This window comes from Phascolarctos cinereus, unplaced genomic scaffold (assembly GCF_003287225.1).
Source record: "Phascolarctos cinereus isolate Bilbo 61053 unplaced genomic scaffold, phaCin_HiC Scaffold_9;HRSCAF=440, whole genome shotgun sequence".
Taxonomy (NCBI): domain Eukaryota; kingdom Metazoa; phylum Chordata; class Mammalia; order Diprotodontia; family Phascolarctidae; genus Phascolarctos; species Phascolarctos cinereus.
Window position 1 is genome coordinate 253,891,449 of NW_027556402.1, and position 18,924 is coordinate 253,910,372.

Below are 18,924 nucleotides of genomic sequence, written 5' to 3' on the forward strand. Positions count from 1 at the left end.
ACACGATACTATCACTGGTTTGGTCATAAACTCCTTTATCCATACATCTGGCAAGCACATTTTTCCATGTTCCCCTAATTTACTTTTATTGCCCTTTATGTCTAAATCATTTCTTCCTTTCTGGCCTTATCATGGTATACAGTGTGAGATACTGGTCCATGCCTAGTTTCTGCCAAAACTCTTTTCCAGATTTCCCAGCAGTTTTTGTCAAATGGCAGGTGCTTGCCCCAAAAGCTTGGATCTTTGGATTTATCAAACACCAGATTACTAGTCACTTACTACTGTCTCGTAAGTAATTAATCTATTCCATTGCTCGTCCACAACTCTATTTCTTAGCCAGTGCCAGATTTATTACCATTTCATAATATAGTTTGAAATCTAATAGTAGTAGGCTGCCTTCACATTTTTTTCCCATTCCCTTGATATTCTTGACCTTCTATTTTTTTTTAGGTCTATAAAATAACTCTTATAATATAGTCAAGTATGCTGAGAGTTTTCCTAATACTGAACCAGCCCTGCCCTTCCTGCTATAAATCCCAACTGGTCATAGCTGATGATCTTTATGATATATTGTTGTGATCTCCTAGCTAATTTTTTGCATCCATGTTAAGGAAATTGGTTGATAGCTTTATCAGCACTCTATGGTTTCAGTAGAATCTTTTTAAGTGAATAAAATGCCTATTATGAAAGAAACCTTGCACATAAGTAAAAATAAAGATGTAACTTTTTTTCCCCCATCCAAGGTTACATCCCTCCATGAAATGTATCCACAGAACCCCAGCTAAAAATTCCTGGCTCAGACCCAAAGCTAACAGTTTGCTAAGTTAAAACGGACATTTGGCATTTAAAATCCTTCACAACCTGGCCTCAGGGCAGTGCCCCAAAGATAGGACCCCAAGTCAAAGCTCATGTAAAAGCACTTTATTGGCCCCTCCTCTCTTCAGTCACCTTTCTCACACTCTAGTATGCCCCGAACAGTTCGAGGTAGAAAGCCACGTAGGAAATGATGGAGATCAGAGAACAGGTTCTGAGGATCCCGGAGCTGGGTGAGAGTGAGAAACTGGCTGGTGGGGCTGGTGGAAGCAGTGAAGATGAGGAGAGGCTGTGGCAGCCGCAGCAGCTCTGACTCCTCTCTCTGCCTCCTGTTTTCCTGTGCTATCAGCTCCTGGGTCACACGAGCCTCTGCTTGCAGCCAGCTCATTTCCCCTCTGGCTTGCTGCTGCAACTGCCTCCGAACCCTCCGCCGCCCGAGCCATACCCGGTGCCGGAGCGTACAGAGCCAAGTCTGTGTCGTCCCTGGCCCTGTCTCCTTCTCCCCCAGGGCTGCTGCCACCTCTTCAGTCCCTGGGTCTTCTAGCTGCTTTCTTTCTCTTTCAACCACATGCCGCCCAGGGTCCCCTGTGGCCGGTTGGCCCTTCTCTTCCGCCCCAGCCTCTCCGTGGTGCCCCTCCGCTGCTCGCTGCTCCTCCTTCTGCCCTTCCTCCCTCTCTAATCGTAGCCTTTTGCTCGGTCCTCCCTGGGGACACTCTTCCCCACCTCCCTCTCCTTCTGGCCTCCTTCTCTTGCCATCCTGCTCTACCTGGCACCCCAGTGCTTCCTCTAACACCCGGGTGATGGCAGCACAGAGCTGAGTGAAGGGGGCCGGGGGCAGGGGGATGGGAGTAACAGACAGCAGGGAGCTGGCAAAGCTGGGCTGCAGGAGAGGAAGCAAGCCCCAGTCCCGGCCTCGGGGAGAACGACGCTGGAACTGAAGGCTTCGGCAGTAATTAGCCGACTCCCGACAACAGTTCTGCAGGCGGCCGGCTACCCGGCCTGTCACATTGGCTGCCACGTTGTGACTTAGGTCAAAAGGGTCCTGGAGATTCAGAGGGCCGAGGCGTAAGCTCCCCCAGAGACCAGGGGGCAGGCCCTCGGCTACGGGCAATGGCTGGCCTTCCCTCAGAGACAGCAGCAAGCTGCGGAGCTCCCAGGTGGACACACAGGAAAAGAACTGGGCCAGGAGGGCGGCTGTAGGGAGGCCAAATTGAAGCCCCTTGAGCTGTTCACTAGATCCATCCAGGAGATGGGATTCCCCCGCCCTCCTGGCCCCTGGTCTGGCTCCCAGGAGCACAAGGGCCCTGCGCTCCCCGCCTCAGCCCAGTCCCAAACAAAGCCCAGGCTCCTTCCTTCCTCCTCGGACGGTCTCCAGGCACTTACCCAGGGGCTCAGTGTTGCTGCTGGGCTCTAGGCGGGAGGCCTCCTGGGGGAAGCTACAGTCCCAGCCATCCACCTCCACACGGTCCTCCTTACCTGAGGAGAGGAGAGAGGAAACATGGAAAAGAGGCCAGGAGACAGAGATCTCACCAAAATCTCCCCAGAGAACTCACAGTCACTAAAGACAGGAGAAAGACAGTGATGTGGGCAGACACAGCAGGAGACAAAGACAAGGGCGAGGGCCACAGGAGCCTTTGGCCTGGGACGTCATACCTGCCATCTGGGTGAGCTTTGTGAGGGAAGGCAGCACCGGAGGGTCCCGGGTTTGAAGGAAGTAGATCACCAAGAGAGTCAACGCATAATTACTCAGAAGGGGGCCACTCCCTAGGCAGAAAACCGAAACTTAACCAGTAGCAGCGGAGAGCCTCCGAGGTCCCTCCTGGTCACTGCTCCCAGCCTGCTGCGTGTGGCCTCACCCCTCCAGGGAGGGTAGGAACCAGCTCACCTACACCACTCCTCCTCATGCCCACCTTCCTTACCTGTCAGTCCTCGTCCCTGAGCCCAACAGCGCAGGGTATAGACCAGGGGCCGTACCCGCCTGTCCAGGGCACAGCAGAGATTCAGGAACCGTGAATTGTATAATGCCAGCCTGGGATAAAGAGGAGACCAAGGAGATATGGCAGCAGGAGCCTAAACATCCTCCCAAGCCTAGGCCTCCACTCCACAGGTCAGGAGAACTCAACACGCCCCCTCCCATGTCTGCCTTGGCGGTCTCCCGTGCCCGTCGCAAACCTGGCCTCAACTCCCAGCTTCGTCTCTGCTTGCTGCCAGGCTCACCTTCCCCAGAAGAGATCGCCTCATCCCCCCACTTCCCTTCTCCAGTTACTTTCTGTTTCCTTCTCTATTCATGTTGTGTGTGTGACTACCCGGGGGCAGAAGCGAGCTTGTTCTGTGCCTGTACCCCCTGGACCCAGGACGCTGCCTGGAATGCAATTGATACTGAACCAACTGAAACAGGGTGGGAAGGCCAGAAGCGGGGCCGTGGGCAGCACTACGGGCACAGAACTTGCCCCAAAGGCCCAAAGCAGCGACAGGACAGGAAGGAGGAAACAAGGACCAGGGCGAAGGTCCAGAAGCTCCCTGACCCTCGACGGCCCCTCCTCATGCCAGGGAATTTCCCCCACATACCTGTTACCGAGGGAGACATCACCGTGAAGACCAGAGGGCCGATGACAGAATTTGACCACGGGGCGTCGAGCTGAGGGCACAGTCCTGACGCTGTGCACCCCAGGGACACAGCCTCGGAGGACAGACCCAACAAGTTCCAGCATGGCCTCTCCCTCCCCCGGCTCCCCCTTCAGGGCTCCAAGTTCCCAGGCCTTCCCCACGTCCCTTTCTCCCACCTCTTCCTGGATGGGTGACACTGGGGGCAGGGACTGTGGGGAGGCCAGGGCCGAGTCAGGGGTCGGAGGAGCTAGGGAGGAGGTGGGGGTTTCAGAGTCTGGGGGAGAAGCTGGGGCCTGAGGACCTACAGGGGACGCTGGACTGGAGGCCAAGGCTTGAAGATCCAGTGGAGAAGCAAGGGCTGAGTCCAGTCCTGGAGAGGCCGGGGTTTTAGGGTCCTGTGTGGGGGAGAGGCGAGTTGGGCCAGCGATCCCTCGGGGCTCCCTCCATCGCCCATCCTCCCGAGCTGCTCCGCCTCAGCACGGCACGGTCGTCTCCTCCCTAGCCTTCAAGAAGGAATCTACCCACCCTGTACCAATTGATTTCTCCCTTCTTTTTAAGGCAAAGCAGTACAAAGAAAAGCATGCTGGGCATAAAATCAGGAGAGAGCTGGGTTCAAATCCCACTATGAACATTTACTAGCTGAGTCATGCCAGGCAAGTTACTTAGATTTCTGGGCCTTGGTTTCCTCATCCAAACTGAGGTACCTAACCCATGGGACCATTAAAGGTCCACTGAGATCCATCCATAGACTGTTCCCTACAAGTCCGCTCTTCCTCTTCCCTGCCCATTGCACCTGGCTCTCTGACGTCTCACCTGTGGCCCCTCCAAATCCCCCAGATCCAGGAAGAGGTCAAGGTCACACCCGTGAACATCAAAGCCGTTTGTAGAGGAGCCAAAGGGACGGACGACACAGCCTGGGCGGCGAGCAGAGCGTCAAGATCAGGGGATGCTCAAAGAGACACCAGCCGTGCAACTGAGTGGGCAGGACAGGTGCTCACAACAGAGGGGCTGACTAGAGGCCTCGGCAATGCAGGGACCCGGGGCGCGGCTCGGGACAGGCAGCGAGGGATGGGCAAGCCTCACCAGGGAAGAACTCGGTGAAGACCTCCTGCAGCAGGGTCACGACAAGCCCCCGCAGCTGCCGCTCCGCCTCGGACAGCTCTCGAAGGCCAACCAGCTGCACCATCTGGGCCTCCACATCTGGAGCCTCTGCCAGCTCCCGCGTCAGCTGCTGGTCATCTGGCGGTGCCCCTTTGGATGACCTGGGAGCCGGGGCCTGGAATTCCTTCTGCTGCCGAGGCCTAACACGTAGCCGATGGCCGCTGAGAGCGTGCTGGGGCTGGGACAAGACGGCATCCCGGGCACCCACGTCCCCCATCTCGACAATAGCAAACACCCCCTGTCAGGCCACCACAGAGAAGAGTTCTCAGACACCCTTTTCCAATCACCGTGGCCCTCCTGTCCCTCCCTGTCTCCCTTTCCCCAGATCTTACTCCCTTCTCCATCAGACTGCTCACAAGGGCTCACCCAGGCCGGCCCCACTACCTTGTCCTTGTCCATGACGATGCTGGCCACGGGCCCAAAGGCCTGGAAGTACTCAGAGAGCTGGGCCGGATCCACACCACGGGGAAAGCCGCTGACAAACACACTCCGCAGGCCCTGGGCCCGGCGTGCAGCTCGGAGCTCTTCAAGGCGCCGGTGCTTCTTTCCCGCAAGGTGGGCATCCAGGCTGGGCCCTGCAAGATGTGTTCACTGAGCACACGCTACTTGCAAGGACACAACAACAGAACAATGACTGTCTCTGTCCTCAATGAGTTTTCAGTCTGCATAGTGGAGACACCAAACCAAACATGAAAACACAAACCACAATTTTGGCTGGGGGGAGCTCCAAAGGACCATGGAGGCCCCCTGCTCCTTTGACAGTTGAGGAAACTGAGGCCCAGAGAACCTAAGTGACTTGCAGAGGGAGGAACCAGGAGAGTCAGATTCAACCCAGGTCTTCCCCCTCCAACTAGAGTATCACCAGGGGAAATCACACCTGGGCTGAACCTGGAAGGTAAAGACAGGCCTCAGGAGTCTGGGGAGCCTGAGAAACAGAAAGTACACTAGGGGGCGCTCACCAGGTCAGAAGGAAAGCACGGTGGGAGCCAGGTGGGGCCAGATGGCAAATGCCCTCTCATGACGGGCAAAGGAAGTCAGGCTTGGTTTTAGATACAAAAAAAACTCACAGAAGGGTTTGAGCAGGGAAGTAACAGGCCCAGGAATGATTCTGGTGGAGTGCAACGGAAGACGGAGGAGGGAGAGGGGAGAATGTAGGCAGAGACAAGTCAGGAGGCAAAGACAAGAGTTCGGGCAGAAGGCCATATGAGCCTGGCTCCAAGATGGAAGAAAAGGGATGCAGAAGGGAGGTGACTGGGGTGGGAGGTGACAGCCCAGTGAAGAGGAGAATGAAAGCTTTCTACAGAAAAGAGAGAACTTGGGAGATGAGGCCAGTTGGGTCAGGAGAATCATGGGCTCCCCCCCAAACATGCTGAGATTGAAGAGGAGAAATCCAGGCAAAGGGTTCAGCCAGCATCGGAAGAGGAGGAAGAGGGGCAGAGGGGCAGCGGGACAGAGATCTGGAATACTCTACATAGAGATCAAACTATGGAAACAGAAAAAAGTCCCCAAGGAGGGCATGTAGAGAGAAGGGAAGAAGGGCCAGGGATGTGGCCAAGGAATACCAAAGCCCAGAGCACAGGGTGAGGAGCTGGAAAAAAACAGATTCACACCCGGCACCTGCACCACTAAGGTACCTCAGCAGTGACTGCAAAAAAAGCAATCTCCATGAAAACGGTCCTAGAGGAGAATCTGGAGATTGGGAGCATCTGTGTTACAGAGCGCTTAGAAATGTCAGCAAGGAACAGGGCTGAGAAAAAGCCACAGAGGAGCCTTGGGAGAACAAGCTCATGGACCAGTGGGCACAAGGCATGGAAAGTGAGGCAGCGACAGATATGGGAGCTGGGAAGGAAGAGAGAAAAGACCCCAAATGTCAGCTACGGATAAGCTGTCTTCGGGATGGGGAAAGGCCCGCTTCTACACGGCAGGGAAGGGAGAGACAGAAGGGGAGAGGAGATAGCAGAGGGGCCAAGGGCTTTGACAAGGAGAAGTCACAGCCCTAGAGGCCAGAGAAAAGAGGATCTGGAGGAAGGGAGCAAGAGACAGACGAGCTCAATCAGGACTAAGGACTCTGCCTGCAGCATCCAGACAAAATCACACGAATGGGGTATGCTCAGCTGACATGATTCTGTGGCTTCTTGGGCAAAGTTCAGGGGCTTAGAATCAGGAGCAGAGTGGGCCTAGGGCCGGAGGGAGCCAGGCTGAGGATAAGCAGGGAATGGACAGGACAAGAGGGCATCTTCATGGGTGGAAGACCGCGTTTTGTAAATTAAGTTTTATTTTAAGACAGGGAGAAAACAAGAAAAGCGAAATCCCTGTTATCGATAAAGTCAAATACCACAAATCGCACGTTGGTGATGCCCACGTGTGTGGACGTATGGGTAGACATACGAATTCACACGCGCATCTCTCATACGCCCACACTCCCTCTCTATCACGAGGTGGGCGGCAGGCTTCACTGGAGCCGGGATGGCAGTGACGTCAGTGTTCCAGCACACGCCCCCCCCCCCCCCCCGCCTCGACCACGGCCTGGGAGAGGCGGGGCAATGAGGGGGCCGGCCTGGGCCACCGGATGCCCCAGGGGCCGAAGCCCGGAGAGGGGCCACAGAACTCCCAACCCAGGCCGGCTCTGAGCCTCCGTTTGCGCCTCTGAAGTGAGGGCGGCTCGCCTGGCCGCTTGTAATGAGGACCCGAGTTCAAATTCTGCCTCGTATACTTGTGGGGTGGCCCTGAACAAGCCTCTTCGCCGCCGCCTGCCTCAGGTTCCCCCGTAAAAGGAGGGGGGCCTCCAGCCCCTTGCAGATCCGGAAGCCCCAGCTGGGTATGCGCCTTCGCGCTGATCTCTGAGACAGTGTGAAGGGAGGCCAGAGCTCCAAACATTGAGGCCGTTAGGTGAAGGTGGGTTCGAATTCCGCCTCGGACCCAAGTAACTTCCCAGCGCCCTCGGTTTCCCCACGGGGGGGGGCAAACGGCCAAGAGCCTCAGGAACCACAGCTTAGGGGATCAAGAGAGCACCCCCACCCCCAGATCCCCGGGGCAAGAAGCCCAGCTCGCTCCGCGCAGGCCCGGGGTCTTCGTGACCCACGATCTCCACCCCGCCCCCTTACGATTAGCCGTGTTCACGTGGCAGAGGCAGCATCTGAAGCCCCCGCGCGGCAGAGCCTCCACATCCGGCTCCGTCGTCGCCATAGTTCCCGCTTCAGAACGGTAGAGGGCACGACTTCCGCCACTACCGGAAATGGGTCACCGGGTTCGCGAAATAAGAAGCCACTTCCGCCACTCTCGGGAACCTAGAGCTCATTCGGCCGCGTCTCTGGACGCAGACTGCACGCGCGGTCTCCAGCCCGATTCCTCCCGGGTCAATCTGCATACGGTAACGCGATTGGCCAGCTCTGAGCGGCGCCTGTCGTCGATTGGCCCTAGGCTAACATGAATATTCATGAGCAACGGGCCGCGGCTCGGGAAGCTGCAGGCTCTGGAACCGGCCGGGACTCCCAGCTCCGCCCCTCCGGTAGCAGAGGCGACCATGGCAGTCACCGTCTAGGCCCCGCCGCCGCCTCGGCCTCCGAGGGACCCGTGGGAGCAGCCCAGCCTCCGTGCGGCAGCTTCCGGCGGGACGCCCCGCCCCCGGACTCTGGTCCCGCCCGGAGCCCGAGGGGAGTGGGGGATGGGTGCTAGAGCGCTCTTATCCATCTCTTCCTCCAACTCGAGCAGTGGCTGTTGAGCGGAACCCCACGCAAAACGATGGACCCACCCACGGACCGTGGACCCCCAGTAGGAGCGACTCCCGTGGGCGTGACCCTAATCCTGCTGGTGGTGCAGCGCGCCCACGCGGGACCCCAAGAACTTGGGATCGCCTCCGGCCCGGGCCCCAGCCGCAACGGACGGACACCGCTGGGCCCCTCCTGATCCTGGGGCTGGCGTGGGTCCCGGTCCCGTCCCGGCAGCACTCCTGCCCCCGGGGAGCCCGCCGGGCGTGGGGCGCTGCGGCCGGCGGCTTCTGGAACCCCAGGAGTAGGAGCGCCCCCGGGTCGGGCTCTGGCCTCGAGGGCCGGCCTGCGGTTGTCACCAGAAGGCACTGGCGGCAGGGAAGAGAGAGTAGGATCTGTGGCCGAGTTGTGGCCTCAGGGCTTCACCTGAAAAATGGGTACAGGTGGTTAAGCCAACCTTCAAAGGCCGGTATAAATGTGAGTGGTCACTGGACTCTTAGCGAAGCTCCTGCCCTCACCCCTTCTGTCCGTTAGCCTCCTCCTAAGCCATTCCTGGCACCAGACCCCACCAGAGGATTGACAAATCCTATAAGCATTTACTAAGCACCTACTAGGTGCAAGGTGCCAAGGACAGAGGCAGTCCCCATCCTCAGGAGCTTGCATGGTGGGGACAGTCAAGAGGCCCTCTGCGTAATCTCCCGTGTGGGGGATGTAAACATTGCCAGTCTCTCCCTCTACCCTTGCCGGGACTCCCGGGCCATGTCCTCACTTTCTGCTGACCCAAGGATGCTGCTTCATCTCTTGCCCCCGAAGCAGTCTGTAGTCCTCCTAGCCTGCAGTGCCCGTCTAACCAGCCCTGGCCCAAGGGCTGGCCCCAGAACTTCCAGAGGACCAGCCTGCTCCTTGGTGGCTGCTTTGGCCAGTTCACTTGTCGTTCCCCCCCCCCCACCAGGGAAGTGACTAGGAAGCCTCTCCTAGGACCGCTGGTGCCTCTTCCTCCGTCAGACCTCCTTCCCCCCAGGCCCCATCCCATGTCAGAGAGCAGCAGAGCCAGGAGGGCTGAAGAAAAACAGCTTTTTATTTCTGTGGATCTAAGAATGGATTACAGATTCCAAGGTTAAAAAACAGACAAAGGGTCTTTATTTCTGAGAATTGGTGTAGAAAAGGCAGGGATGTGGGGGAAGGGAAGGAAGAGTGAGCACCAGGAACTGGGATTGCCCGAGCCCACAGGCCTCTAACTCCAATTAAGTAGGGACATTGGATGGGAGTAAAACCCAAAATTAGAAAAGAAAACAAGTCTTGAGACATGGCAGTGCACGCCCCACCCCCACAGGTACCAACTGGCACCCTACTTTCCCCTCCCACACTCCCCAACAAGGGGAGGAAAAATTAAAAAAACTTTAAAAAACCCTCCCCCAAAAAAAACCTGCCCCAGGACTGAGTCCTCTGTACCCCCCAAAACAGGCCATCCTGTGTGGGGCTTTTCCTCCTTCCCCAGGATCTGGAGAAGGCCAAGGAAGAGGCAGACCTGGTGTCAGAAGCTACAAACACGCGCTCCAACACCCTCCCAGGACCCCGGCACACAGGGCAACGCCCCTGTCCAGAGGCCACCCTCCCCCCAAGAATGCTCAATCCTCCAAGACGATAGGCTCATTGGTACTGGCAGGGTGTGGGGGCAGAGGTGGAGCAATCGGGGCCCTGACCGCTGGCAGTGGAGGCTTCACCTTCAATGGTAAATTGGGCCGCCTTGCAGCCCGACGCATTTCCAGGTGGGTCAAGGCCTTCCGTAATGCCCTGTCGGAGGAAGATAAGGTCCGATGAAATCCCACGGTTGACAGCTAGGCCCTTCCAGGCTGCCCGGTCCCATCATTCCTGCTTAGTCTGTTTCTTCCCTCTGACCCGCCAATCTCTGCGGTCAGCCGCCCACGTGCCCAACGCTGTCCACCCGCCCGCTACCTGGTGTCTTTTGTGGCCACAAATACCACAGGGTTGGGGGCATCAGCCGGGTTCAGCTTCTGCCGCTTGGCAGCTGGCTGTGTGCTTGATCGAATCCCTGAGGTGAGGGGCCTTCCGTTGGCTGAAAACGGAACCACCTGGAGAAGGGGAGGGGAAACTTTCAAAACCTCAGCCACGTGCCAGCTGAAGACACCCTGTCCTAGAAGCCTACCACCTCCTATTCCACTTCTGGACAAGCTGAAGGTAAGGAAGCACTCCCCTACAATGGGGGGTAAATCTGTTCCTCCGCAGCCAGGGGGCACAGTGGGTAAGAATATGGGTCAGGGAAACCAGGGTTCAAATCTCACTTTAGACACTTACTAGCTGTGTGACCCTGGGTGAGTCACTGTCTGCCTCAGCTTCCCTATCTGTAAAATGGAGATGATAATAACAGCCCTGACCTCCCAGGGTAGTCGTGAGGACCAGATGACTTCAGAATGCGATGTAAATGCCAACACGTGCACGTACGTAATGGGCACACGTATGTATTTTCTGCCATTACTGCTACTTCCAATCCCTCAGAAACCAAGCAGAGCGAGGAAGAAAGAGGGGCTCCCCTAAAAGTCACCCCCCGGGCAGTCTGGCCCCGGGTCCCGACTCACGCTCTCATAGGCACGCTTCACCACGATCCCCCCCAGGCTCCGGTTCTGGGTCATTTGGTTCCTGTTGATGGGCGTCTTTGTGCCACGTGGGGTTTTTGGTTTCAGGGGAGCCTGGGCCGCTGCCGAGGAAAGAGAAATCCTTGCTGAAATCCTTAGTCCTGGAAGCACTCCTGGCCCTTCTTTCCCGTGCCCCTCCCCCATACCGAGGTCTTTGACGATGGTGGCCAGGGGCAGTCGCACCAGGGGGTGGATCTTGAGCGGTGTCTTGGCTGCCTTGGGGAGCCGGATGGAGCCTGGGATGGGAAGGAGAGTTACCAAATCGAAGTGACCCCCCCCCCATTCCCTCCAGCAGATCTCTCCCGCCTGTTCTCACACTCGGCCTTGATGGCGTTGGCGTTGATGGGCGCGTACGGCCGCCGGGCAGCCCTCCTGGGCTGCAGCAGGTCCCTGCACATGCGCCGGGCGAGACGGGTCAGCTTCGTCGTCTGCAGCAGGAACGTCTGCCTGTTCTTGGCCAGCAGCTTGGCCCGATTGGCGCTGGTTGTGTATGGAGAAAGGCTCTGGGCTTCAGGTCGAGACAAGTGGCCCCGGGAGTGTGGCTCCTGTGGAAGGAGGAAACGAGGCCGCAGTCAGCGGGGGGGGGGTCCTACTGCCCTCAGAAGCCCCACCTTCCCGATCCACTGGTTTGGGGAAAACGGATCAAAAGCCGCCACCGTTTCCTCCCCGTCATTCAGAGTGAGCGGACAGCTTTCTCAAGCTCTTGCCTTCTAGGCCCGCTGCCCCAGCCCTGAGCCCTGGGTCCTTACAGTGGTACCCCGTGCTGCCCCCTCCAGCTGCGTCGGAGTCTTCAGCCCCCCATACTTCTTCCAGTAGATCCAACAGGAGGCACAAAGGCGGCACTGCATGTTGGGGGGGCCCCAGGCATACCACTGTGCCGACTGGGTGGCTGAAGAAACAGAAACAGGTGAGCTGGTGGGGCAGCAGTCAGAAGGGACAGGCCCAGCTCCCCTGAGCTGGGGCAGGAGCCAAGGCCGCCGCACCCCAGCAGGCCCTGACACTCACTGTGGCAGCTCTCGCAGGTCAGGCCCTTCTGGAATCCGGCCCCGTTCACGCCGGGCTTTGACCCCACAGAGATGATCTGGTTTGGGTTTGGCTTAGTGCTGGGGGGACAGAAAAGGGCAGGAGAGGATGGGCGCACAGGCTGGTTTCAGTGGCCAGAGTAGGGCGGCTTTCCACCCCATCCCAGGCCAGGGAGTCTCCCGCCCACTCGGGATCACAGGGAAAGGAAGGAAGATGCCCTAGGCTCCCCACCGTACCCACCTACTCCCACTTACTAGGTAGGGATGTAGACCTGCTTCAGTTTACTGTCGGCTTCGGCTGCTTTTAATCTTTTCTGTAGGCGACACAAGAAACAGAGAAGGCAGCATGGGGGGCTGTCTCAGGGCCGGGCCTCCCCCCCCCCACAACAGCTCAATGCCTTCCTCCCAGGGCCACCGTTCCCGTCCTCACCTGCTGGATGTAGCGGTCCGTGGTCTTCCACATGTAATAGAACTGGACGATGCTGGCGAGAGACTTCCAGGGGAGCTGGGGAGGTGATGCACAGTGAGCTGGTACCCTAGCCCGAGGACCCCGATCCCCTTGCTGCCGTGGCTGCTGCTTACTAACCTAGCCCTCATCACAGCCTCACTACTCACAAAGTCCTGACGGATATCATTGAAATCCTTGCCGTATTTCTCCAGCGCCTCCTCAAAAAGCATGGCCTCAGAGGCCGACCACTCCTCCATCTCATCCCGGCACAACACAGGGCCACCCTGGGGCACCAGTGTAGACATGGCCTTGGCCAAGTCATAACCATTCCGCTGCAGAGTGTCCATGGCATGGAACTGCAATGGGGGCGACATCCAGTGAGGACATTCTGAAACGGCCCAGGGACGCCGGCACTGGCCATCCCTCTGCCCCTCCGAGACCCCTGCCTTCCCCAGCCCAGACGGCGGCGGCTCACCAGGGTGATGTCTCGGGAGGCAGCTGCCGCACTCATGTGCAGACTGGGCTGCCGAATAGAACTGCTGCAGTCCAGGGCCCTGGCGAAGGTGCCCACCGCTCTAGGGGAGGAACAGCGGGTCACTGGGGCAGAAGGAAGGTTGGAGGGAATGGGGAGGGGGAGGGGGAGAACACCACAGGGAAGATCAGGACAGCCTCAAGGACGCCAGCTGGGACTGAGGCCTAGAGCCTCCAGTCCACAGCTCCCCCAGCCTAGGGCCACAGTCGCCCACCCAGCCCTCACCGGGCCACAACGAGGAACTGGTCAATCTGCCGGTCAGTCAAGGGGTTGTCTGGATCCCACACCTTCATTTCCATCTTCTGCTGATTTCGATTATCAGACTCACCTGGGAAAAAAAGAGTTCTATCATCATGAAAGAAAAAGGTGGAGGGTGGACCTCTAGACTCCCTGTCCTTGGACAGTGCTGCCCCCCCCTTTTCCCCTCCCCTTTAACGTCTCCCTCCTCCCTCAACTCTCGACCATAAGGCCTTACCTTCGGCCAGCCGCTCTGGAATCTCTGCTTGGTATTTGCAGCCAACCCGAATCTCCCCCTGGTCAGCCAGAAGTGTTTTTTGCACGGGGTCAAACACCAAGGAGTAGAAGAAGCAGTCCTGAAACAGGGTGGTGGAGGCAGCTGAAATGAGCCTTCCCCTTTCCCCCAGGGCCTCTCCCCAGCTGGTCCCCAGCAAGTAAGACTGGAGGGCCCAGAGACACCCCACCCCACACAGTTCCTTCTCTCTCATCCCAAAGCAGGCTCTCCTGGAGCCCTCAAGCTTCATCCTTCACTCCACACTCACTCCACATGTGCAATCACCAAATCTGGTCATTTCCACGGCTCAGCATCTCTCCCACCCACACCCTCCTGTCTATCCTCACAGCCACCAGGCTGCCTCAGGCCCTCAGCACCTCTTCCCATCCTCCACAGAGCCATCCATGTCACAGAAACTTGCCAGTTTGGCCTGTGATATACCCTAGACAACCTGACCTCAACCTGCCTTTCCAGCCCTGTATCATTCCCTATCATCCATCCTCTGGTTCGGCCAGATTGGCTTCCCTTGCTGTTGTTCCTCCATCTCAGGACCTCTGCACCTAGGCTGCTCACTCCCCCTCCCCCTCCCCTACTCTACCACCCCTTAGAATCCCAGATTTTCTGGAGACTCAGGTGAAGTAACACTTTCTAAATGAAGCACTTCTGGAGGCTCCAATCACCATGAACGTAAGTTGGTTTTAGAGCCATTCTGCACGCACCTCTCTCCCCATTAAAATGAAAGCTCTCAGCCCTGTGCTGGTTCTCCCCGCCATGGTGGTACCACCCAGACCCTTTCTGCCAACACAGCCCTCTTAGTCACCTCCTTCTCCAGGTACTGGCTCAGGATGTCTGTCTCATTCAGTAGCGTCACACTGCATTTCCCACTGCAAGAGGGGGAAGGAAAAGTCACCAAGTCCACAACCCCAATCTTCATCCTTCATCATGCTCCCTGATCCTCACACCCCTTTGTCTCTGGGAGCCAGGGGGTGGGGGGTGGGGGTCTTCTCCACTTGCCAGCTAAAGTGGAGTAGATGGTGGGTGAGAAGCCCCTCGTAGGTAGAGCTAAAAAATGCCTGTGGCCTGTCCCCTACCGGATGTGGGTAGCTGGCAACGATTCAAACTGTCTAGAAAGGAAGAGCTCCCGGTGCTTCAGCTGGTGCCTCTGCTGTTCTGAGACTCCCGGCTGCTTGGACTCTTCCTCAAATTCCCCTGGGAGATGAAAAGAGAGGAGAGGGTAGCTGGGGAGGGGAGGGCAGGAGAGAGGAAGGAAAGGCAGGGGAGGGGCTGTGCTGGTTCGAGGTTCGCATCTCGTGTCTCATTCTTATGCTGCCGCCCTCTTTCTTGCCTTTCCCACACTTTCCCCAATGCTGCTTCACCCCTAATGCTCTGGGTTTAAAGCTGATACTGAAGAGCTTCCATAACCCTTCTCTCCCCACCCCCCCAAACCTCAGAACTTCATCCCAGGCCCCAAGGGTTGATGCTAGGATCTCACTTGCCCTACGAAGTTGAACCCCAGTGAAGTTCTACCAGGCTGTGCCTCCCCAAACATGTCATGAGACTTCACAGGCCTCCCCACCGTCAAGCATGGCCTGCAAAACCATAAACGTCACTCGCTCTTTGTCAGGCTTGTGACGTTTACTTTTCAGAGGCAGAACTTCCACCCCAAAGAAAACACTATCCCCCCACCAAGGCCTCAAGCTGGCCAAGAAGCCCAGTTGTGAAGGTTTAACAGGGATGGGCGCCAAGCAAAGAAGAAAGGTGTAGGATAGCAACAAGCCCAGACCCATAGGCCATTGTTCAAAATACCAGGAAGATGAGGTGGGGGAGGAGTCTGCAGCTGACTCCTCCCCTTGCCTGCTACTCTGGGACCACACCCCCCAAATCCCTTCTGATTGGACAAAGCCAAGGTCAGCCCCTGCCAGATGGAGCAGTAAACCCCAGGGGGCTACGAAGCTTGGAGAATCTGGTTCCCCATTAACCCTTTAGTGCTGGAACCTTGGTCTAAGAAGTTGAAAATCGAAACATCAATGGAAGGGAGCAAAGAAATCAAAAAGGAAAAGAGGAAGAATGATAGAGATGAATAATTACTAGGAAAAGAAAGGAGGAAAAAAGGGAAGTGAGGGATGGAGAAAAAAAGGGAAAGAGGGAGGGAGGAAGAGAAGAAAACAAAGAGAAGGAAGATGAAAAGGGAAAGCGAAAGAAAGGCAATTCGGGCAGTTCTTCCTCTTCCCAGGCCTCCCTCCTGTCCAGACCAGCCATACCCTTATCTTGGGCACAACCCAATCCTTTAGTATTCAAAACAAACTACCTCCCCTACTTCCTAAGGCAGGATCCACTGTATGTTTTGGTCCTTCCCTTCCCTTTAACACAATCCTTCTCATTCTCTGCACCTAACTCTAGTTCAAAAACTTACCCACAAGTCCCATTTCTCTATGATTACATCTGCTGTTTCTACCCTCCTGACCAAACCTCCCATACCTCCCATCTCCTACTGTCCCCCCCACCTGAAAACTCACGTTTTGCTCTCCTCATCACATGGCTCCTCCATTCTACTCTTCTGCCATGTGAAAACAAACCCTAACCCCTCCATGCAGACCTGCTCCCCCATCTCACAATTCATCCCCCCAGCCTGGATCATGAGACCAGAAGAAACACCTGCAGAGATCTGCCCAGACCTGAGGACACAAGAGGAGGGGGAGAAGACTCACTGGCATTGCTGTCAGCCAGGCTATTGAGGCTGCTAGAGATGTCCCGTCTTCTGAAAAGGCACACAACCTTTGCCTCCACGTTCCCATTTGCAGTCTAGGAAGAAAGGGCAAAGTGGTGGAAACTGGATGTTAGAGAAAGATATGTCTTAAGGAAAAGGAGCTAGTAACAGGGAATATATTCAAAATGGAATATGAGCACTTACTGGTTTAAAAAAAAAAAAGACCTCAAGGAATTATGTGCCCAAGAGAGTCCCGCTCAGTCTTGGGGCCTCCCACCTAAAGAGCTCAGAACTAGGCCAGGGCCAAAATAAATTCAGCCAGGACACCTCAGGATGCAGGAGACAGTAAGGAGACCACCTGAGAAGCACACAACTCGAAGGGGCCCAAGGCCCTCCATTCTAACCAGCCAGAAGAAGGGTAATACCCATATTGCCTAAAAGTGATCAACCAGCCTTCATTTGTAAGCTCTAGTAAGGAGAAACCAGTTACTTCCTGAGGCTGTACCTTTTACTCTCTGAGAGCTCTGTTAACTAGAGCTTCTTGTTAGGAAGTCTGTTCTCCCACTGAGCTGAAACCTACCTTTCCCCAACTTCTGCCCCCTGCCCCATGGAGGCCATGTTGAGGAAGTGAAGCTGACAACCACCCACACAAAGAACAGAAGCCCCACAAAAGCATGTGTGCCTTATCAACCTTCATCGCACATCCTCACAGACGGTTTCATTGCAATGATTACCACCTCCCCCCTTCCTCACCCCCCAACACACACACTCTCTCTCTCTCTCTCTCTCTCTCTCTCTCTCTCTCTCTCTCACCTTATTGAGCTCCTCAATCCTCCTCACCAGGTAAGGATTGCTGGAGGAGTTCTCAAAATAGACGTAATCTGCAATGGGGAAAAGCCAGGAGGTCAGGAGGCGGAAGAGCCAAAGCCCTGAGTGAGAAGGGATGCAACAGGAAAAAAGGGAAAGGGTGGGGGTAGAGAGCCTTGGAAAGGATGGGGAGAAGGCGAGCTGAGGAAGGAAAAACCTGGGACTGGCGTCTAGGCCAGAGTAAATGCAGTCAAGGCTCTCTCACCATCCCTCCCTGAGCTTCAACCAATCAGTCAGCATTTACTACTTCCCAGTACTGGAGATACAAAAGAAAAACCCAAATAATCCCTGCTCTTAGCCCTCCTCCTCCCAAAGGCCTGAAGCATCTTTACAAAGACAAAAAGGACAATTAATCTGAAGAAGTCAGACTACCTTAATTCTGGGGATGCTGATCAGGCCAAGGGCAGCCCAGGAGCCGGAAAAGCACTGAGTGACCCCAGCCCGGCCCTCCTGATCCTTACAAGCTCCTCTGGGAGGACCTGCCCCCTGGACTCATCCCCGGCCCCCCTGCGCCTCTCACTGCTACCCCTCCACACCGGGCTTCCTGGAGGCTGAACCTCAGCTAACTCCGGAGGGCAGGGCTGTCGGCTCGGATCTGGGGCTCTGTCCAGGGCGCTGACGGGGAGGGTGGTAGACACAACAGTACGGGGCTAAAGCCGGGAAAACCCAGGTCCCAAACCGTGCGCCTAAGACAGGCAGGATGCGCCCCAGAGCCCCGGCACAGGAGGGAAAGTTAGGGGCTGCTCCAGGGCAGGAGCAAAGGACGTCCCTGCCTGGAGAAACTCTCAGCCCAGCCCCAGCTGGACAGAGGGCCAAAGGGCCGCCCTATCGCTGGAGGCACAGCGGGGCACGAGTCCTGCCCCAGGGCAGAACTATCACGACAAGGGATCCAGGCAAGAGCTCCGCCTGGGGGCGCTAGCACGCAGGGCATCCCGGAGCAAACTGGGCCCCGAGGGGGTAGGGGTTTCCTATCGCGACAGAAGCGGGGAAGGAGCCTGCTGAGATGTGGCCGAGCGTGCGGGCAGCGAGAGTCACTCCTTCGCCCCGAACAGCCCGGAGCCCTGAGCGCCCGGGCCCCACTCAGGGCCCCCCCCCACCCCCGCTGCGGCCTGAGTGGTCAAGTTCATCTATTCAAGTCTCGTTGTGCCCCCCGCCCGGGACCCCGAGACCCCCCACGGGGTGGGGGAGGGTTGCCGCGCATGCGCCCTCCACTACCGGGACCCCCGACAAGGCTCCCCGTGCGCGCATGCGCCCTCCCGTGCCGCGCCCCCCCCAGCCCGTCCGCGCCCCCCCAATCTTGCCGCGCCCCCCCCCCCGCCCCGGCCCGGTCCCGGGGAGCTTGTTCCGGTTCCGGTGGGGCCGCGGGCGTGCGGTACTCACCTCCCACCCGGTACATGTTGGCCGCCATGGCCGCCCGACGGGGCCCGCGGGCGCCCGGCTCAGCCGCAGGGAGGCCCCGGCGCTGCTCGGCCCTGCTCGGCGCCCCGGCCCCGGCCCCGCCGCCGCCTCAGCCCCGGCTCATCCCGCGCCGCCGCCGCCGCCGCCGCCGCTGCTGCCTCCCGCCCAGAACGCGCCGAGGCCGGCGGCGGGCCCGCTCGGCTGCTTCCGGTCCCCCGGCCCCGCGTCCCGGGTCCCGCGGTTCGGTTCGTCCCGACGAAGCCCTGCCTCAACACCGAGCCCTTCCGGAACCCTTCCGGCTGCGCCCGAAGGACGGGCGCCCGCGCTTCGGCCACTTCCGGAGGAGCTTCGGCTCTTTCCGCCTCTTCGCCGGGAGGGGCGGGGGCGGGGCCGGGGCTTAACCCTTCCCTCGCCTCAGCTTCCCCCGGCACGTGGCTGCGAGAGGGAGCGTCGGACCAGCATTGTGCATGCCCTTTGCTTTTCATTTGCATGGGCCC

The 18,924-nt window shown here is 57.7% G+C and overlaps 3 protein-coding genes across 3 annotated transcripts; 1 reads left to right on the forward strand and 2 right to left on the reverse strand.

The window, feature by feature from the left end:
* Nucleotides 1-906: 906 nt before the first annotated feature.
* Nucleotides 907-8,170, reverse strand: TUT1 (terminal uridylyl transferase 1, U6 snRNA-specific). Its single transcript, XM_020968424.2, has 9 exons — nt 7,686-8,170; nt 4,966-5,156; nt 4,504-4,819; nt 4,234-4,334; nt 3,382-3,815; nt 2,733-2,842; nt 2,467-2,577; nt 2,197-2,289; nt 907-2,007 (listed from the first exon to the last, which is right to left on the reverse strand). The coding sequence occupies exons 1-9, from the start codon at nt 7,765-7,767 to the stop codon at nt 941-943; spliced, it is 2,505 nt and encodes an 834-aa protein (XP_020824083.1). The 5' UTR covers nt 7,768-8,170; the 3' UTR covers nt 907-940.
* On the forward strand, nt 7,817-11,846 carry LOC110195501 (uncharacterized). Its single transcript, XM_020968311.2, has 3 exons — nt 7,817-7,951; nt 8,094-8,765; nt 9,241-11,846. Exons 1-3 carry the CDS (start codon nt 7,817-7,819, stop codon nt 9,250-9,252), a joined length of 819 nt encoding a protein of 272 aa, XP_020823970.1. The 3' UTR covers nt 9,253-11,846.
* Nucleotides 9,349-18,496, reverse strand: MTA2 (metastasis associated 1 family member 2). Its single transcript, XM_020968425.2, has 18 exons — nt 18,410-18,496; nt 16,976-17,043; nt 16,164-16,257; nt 14,547-14,664; nt 14,276-14,339; nt 13,420-13,537; nt 13,170-13,272; nt 12,888-12,987; nt 12,580-12,768; nt 12,395-12,469; nt 12,220-12,278; nt 11,948-12,045; nt 11,692-11,831; nt 11,259-11,487; nt 11,089-11,178; nt 10,886-11,004; nt 10,245-10,381; nt 9,349-10,082 (listed from the first exon to the last, which is right to left on the reverse strand). The coding sequence occupies exons 1-18, from the start codon at nt 18,435-18,437 to the stop codon at nt 9,917-9,919; spliced, it is 1,995 nt and encodes a 664-aa protein (XP_020824084.1). The 5' UTR covers nt 18,438-18,496; the 3' UTR covers nt 9,349-9,916.
* Between the last annotated feature and the right edge of the window lie 428 nt (nt 18,497-18,924).

Bases quoted from the DNA above. Each gene is read 5' to 3' on its own strand.
- TUT1 (XM_020968424.2), bottom strand. From the start codon at position 7,767: ATGGCGACGACGGAGCCGGATGTGGAGGCTCTGCCGCGCGGGGGCTTC. The intron at 5,157-7,685 runs GTAAGGGGGCGG...CACATCTTGCAG, and splicing joins CCACGTGAACACGGCTAATC to GGCCCAGCCTGGATGCCCAC. The intron at 3,816-4,233 runs GTGAGACGTCAG...TCCCCCACACAG, and splicing joins GGGATTTGGAGGGGCCACAG to GACCCTAAAACCCCGGCCTC.
- LOC110195501 (XM_020968311.2), top strand. From the start codon at position 7,817: ATGGGTCACCGGGTTCGCGAAATAAGAAGCCACTTCCGCCACTCTCGG. The intron at 7,952-8,093 runs GTAACGCGATTG...CCCCTCCGGTAG, and splicing joins CCCGGGTCAATCTGCATACG to CAGAGGCGACCATGGCAGTC.
- MTA2 (XM_020968425.2), bottom strand. From the start codon at position 18,437: ATGGCGGCCAACATGTACCGGGTGGGAG. The intron at 14,340-14,546 runs GTAGGGGACAGG...CCCCTCTTGCAG, and splicing joins TTGCCAGCTACCCACATCCG to TGGGAAATGCAGTGTGACGC. The intron at 12,769-12,887 runs GTGAGCCGCCGC...CCCCCATTGCAG, and splicing joins CCTCCCGAGACATCACCCTG to TTCCATGCCATGGACACTCT.